Raw genomic sequence first — 3,180 nt, forward strand, 5'->3', positions numbered from 1 at the left:
CCTTGGTACTTGGCATACTTTCCCAGGTAAGGAGCCTTGTTATGTTAAAGAAGAACACTGGCGCCTTTATGCAGTGCCTGCGTGGATGCAATCTTTAGACATTCATTCTAGCTCCATAAGGAGTGGGAATTTCTGGAGTAATGTCCTTAGGTATAAGGATTTAATAGCAGCTGAACCTGAATACTTTGGCTTTAAAGCCTATAATCCACAACTAGTAGCTAGACAGTTTGGATTACATCAGATGCTGGCCATACCCTATTTCCTAACACGCAATGATCCCTGGACATCAAGAAGTCGTTTTGAAGAAGGTAATGCCCTTCGAAGCAAAACTCTCAACATCACCCTAATGTCCATTACTCCGTGCATGGGTTCCTCGTGCTGTTCGATGCTTCCAAACATGGTGGGATCATGTCTTTCTAAGTGATCAACAATGTGCTGATGCTATAGCATATTTTGAAGATCAACTTTTCTTAGGAGGTAAATGATCTATCTTCTTAGTTACTTTCATAACTTTAAGGAAATAGGACATTCATTTAATTTTTTTTTACCTTTTATTACTTTTAGCAAAAGCTGGCAAGGAAAAATTCCTAAAGGAATGGAGGTAGAATCTAGGTATGGCAAGTTATATTAGAATGTCGTGGACCAACAAACGCCTGAGTCTATTCCTTCATAAAGATGAGTATGATATCATTAATGATCAAGGAATCCATTATGGAGATGTCCAAATTGTACAGGATATCCAAACTATGGAGCCAATAGAGCAAATTGATCCTCTCAAGAGAGCTGCTAGAAAAAGAGATTATAATTGCCTTTCTGCTTAGTTCAGATAACTCCCAAGAAAAGAGAAGATATATAGTTCTTCCTCAACTCCAAAATCCTTGAGACACTCCTGCAGGAAATGTCCCGTAATAGAGACGACGTCAGAAGTTCAGCATTTCGATATTTCTTCTAATGAAGAGGAAGTTAAGACTATTTCTCAGATCATCTCAACTTGGAAACTTCAAGGAACTAAAGCAGGTATACATATCCCTTTATATTCCTTTGGCATGAAGTTTTACCCTATTCTTAAATTTAACCCATTGTGCATGATATTTATGCATTACAGGTTTGTCGAGCCACACAAAAAGTCTAAAGCTCTTAGTGATCCTTCTTTGGAGAAGCCAATACCTCTTAATTCTGTACAATCTTCTAATTGTAACTTTGTCCAATTACTGCGATTATTCCCTCAACAACTGGTATAGGCTACAGTATGGGGAGTACTTGGTTTAATGAATCCAAAGTACACACGTTGACGAACATACATATTGATGCTACACCAAGTGAAGTTTCCCCCCAGTTAGAATCAATAGATATCCCTACTTTGGAAGGATTTGGTAAGTTAGAAGGAAATAGTCCCAGTATTTCTCAAGGAGGAATTAGTGCCCTCCAAGAAGAAAACGGAGTCCCTCAAGAAGAAGATAGTCCCCCCTAGGAGGAGTTCAACATTTCAACATGGCTTCAGCTGAAAAAAATATTTTCTTTCAAGATGAGGCAAGTCTTATGGATTCGATTCCATTAGACGTTGAATTTCCAAAATCTCCTTCTTCGACAGTTGTCAAAGCAAATTCCTCTATTTTTCAAGGAGAGGTTCCAGAAGTTATCATTCCTTTGGATATTGCGCCTTTAAGGAGTAATTGTGGACCCTTGGATGTTCCATCAAAAGATCCTTCATCCCCACAATCCTCTTGTGGAACTGGTTTGCATTCATTTCCTCATAGATTCATTTTAGATTTTCTATATTTGAACCCATGTCCTCAAGAAACCAGACTTCACTATCTTGCTAACTTGGCTTCTCTTCTTCATGCTATAGAGGGAAGCAATCAAGAAGCAAGTGTGATGAAAGAGTCTGATGGAGGAAAGGAGATGAACATGGACTTATCTCTTGTTGTAAGGAAATCACCTGCTTCCGTTACAAATAGTCCTGATGAGCATTCTGAGCACATCAAACAAGAAGACAAGATATGGCATCTTTGTCTCGTTCTCTCAGAAAATCCTCATGATCAAGCATCTAGACAAATGCTTAAACAAAGTCTGGAATTATTGATATCTCAAGGCTTTGAGTATTAGACTCCTTGTCTTGACTATGTAAAGGAAACCTTGCTCCTTCAACAATGTGATACTGAAACAGGAGTTCAATCCCTCAAGATTTCAGTTCGCAGGCCTCAAACTCAGTCTTTTAAAGGCTTCTCTGCACAGACTCCTCAATCTTTGAACTCTTATGATCAACAACTGAAGTCTCTTTATGATGAAAGGCAACTTTTACAGAAACGCTTAGCTGAGGTTAATAAAGAGGAGAGTATCATTATTAATGATAAATCTTCTCTTCAGAGCTCCGTTGATGATGAGAGAGAGAAGATACACCTGGGACGTGGCAAGCTTGCCACTTTGAGGCAAGAGATGTTCAAATAAATGGCAGTCCAATAGAGGTTGATTCTTCAAAGAGAAATACTTTGCAATGCTTGGTCAGCTATAAAAAATCTTAGCTCGGTTGTTAGGCAATGTTGGAATGTTTGAGAACATTAACTTGTAATAATGTAACTCTAGCAATCTCTGGATGTTTAAAACAATTCTGCATGATTTTGTTGAAACACAGGATCATGTTGTTCTGAGATAAAAGGATGGTATGAATTTTACATTGAAAGCTCTATCTTTTACTTTGTCATCTATATCTTTCAGTAAATATGCATTGCTAGATAATTTCTGCCACTTAGGTGACCATTTTCCTAACTGATGATCTTTATAAGCTGCTTCTAGTAGAAACATCTTCCAAACCTTATTATTTTCTTGAAATTCTTTAAGCACCACTTTTTTATTATAGGCTTCGGGAACTTTCTCTTTCTGGATCCTCATTTTGGCTAAGGCTTCTTCCTTAGTTTCAAGGGCGTCCATAACTTCAATATTCATTGCCTGAGAATATTCTTCTCCAGATAAACCCATTTGTTGAGCTACTCTTGATGATCTTATGTTTATCTCAGCAGGATTCACTAGGGTATGTCCATGTACTAAATTAAATGGAGTGAATCATTTTGCTTCTCTTTTAGAGGTCCTATAGGCACATAGAACATACAACAACAATTCATCTCATTTTCTAGGATTATTATAAACCATTTTTTATATCCCTTTCACTATGATCTTATTGGT

At 37.5% G+C, this 3,180-nt stretch overlaps 1 protein-coding gene across 1 annotated transcript; it reads right to left on the bottom strand.

The window, feature by feature from the left end:
• Positions 1–2,634: 2,634 nt before the first annotated feature.
• On the bottom strand, positions 2,635–2,976 carry LOC104898874 (uncharacterized). Its single transcript, XM_010686006.1, has one exon. The coding sequence runs from the start codon at positions 2,974–2,976 to the stop codon at positions 2,635–2,637; it is 342 nt and encodes a 113-aa protein (XP_010684308.1).
• Between the last annotated feature and the right edge of the window lie 204 nt (positions 2,977–3,180).

The sequence above is a fragment of the Beta vulgaris genome, chromosome 7, assembly GCF_026745355.1.
Source record: "Beta vulgaris subsp. vulgaris cultivar EL10 chromosome 7, EL10.2, whole genome shotgun sequence".
NCBI lineage: Eukaryota > Viridiplantae > Streptophyta > Magnoliopsida > Caryophyllales > Amaranthaceae > Beta > Beta vulgaris.

What these genes read in the sequence shown, in the direction of transcription:
- LOC104898874 (XM_010686006.1), bottom strand. Translation starts at nt 2,976, where the DNA reads ATGGGTTTATCTGGAGAAGAATATTCTCAGGCAATGAATATTGAAGTT.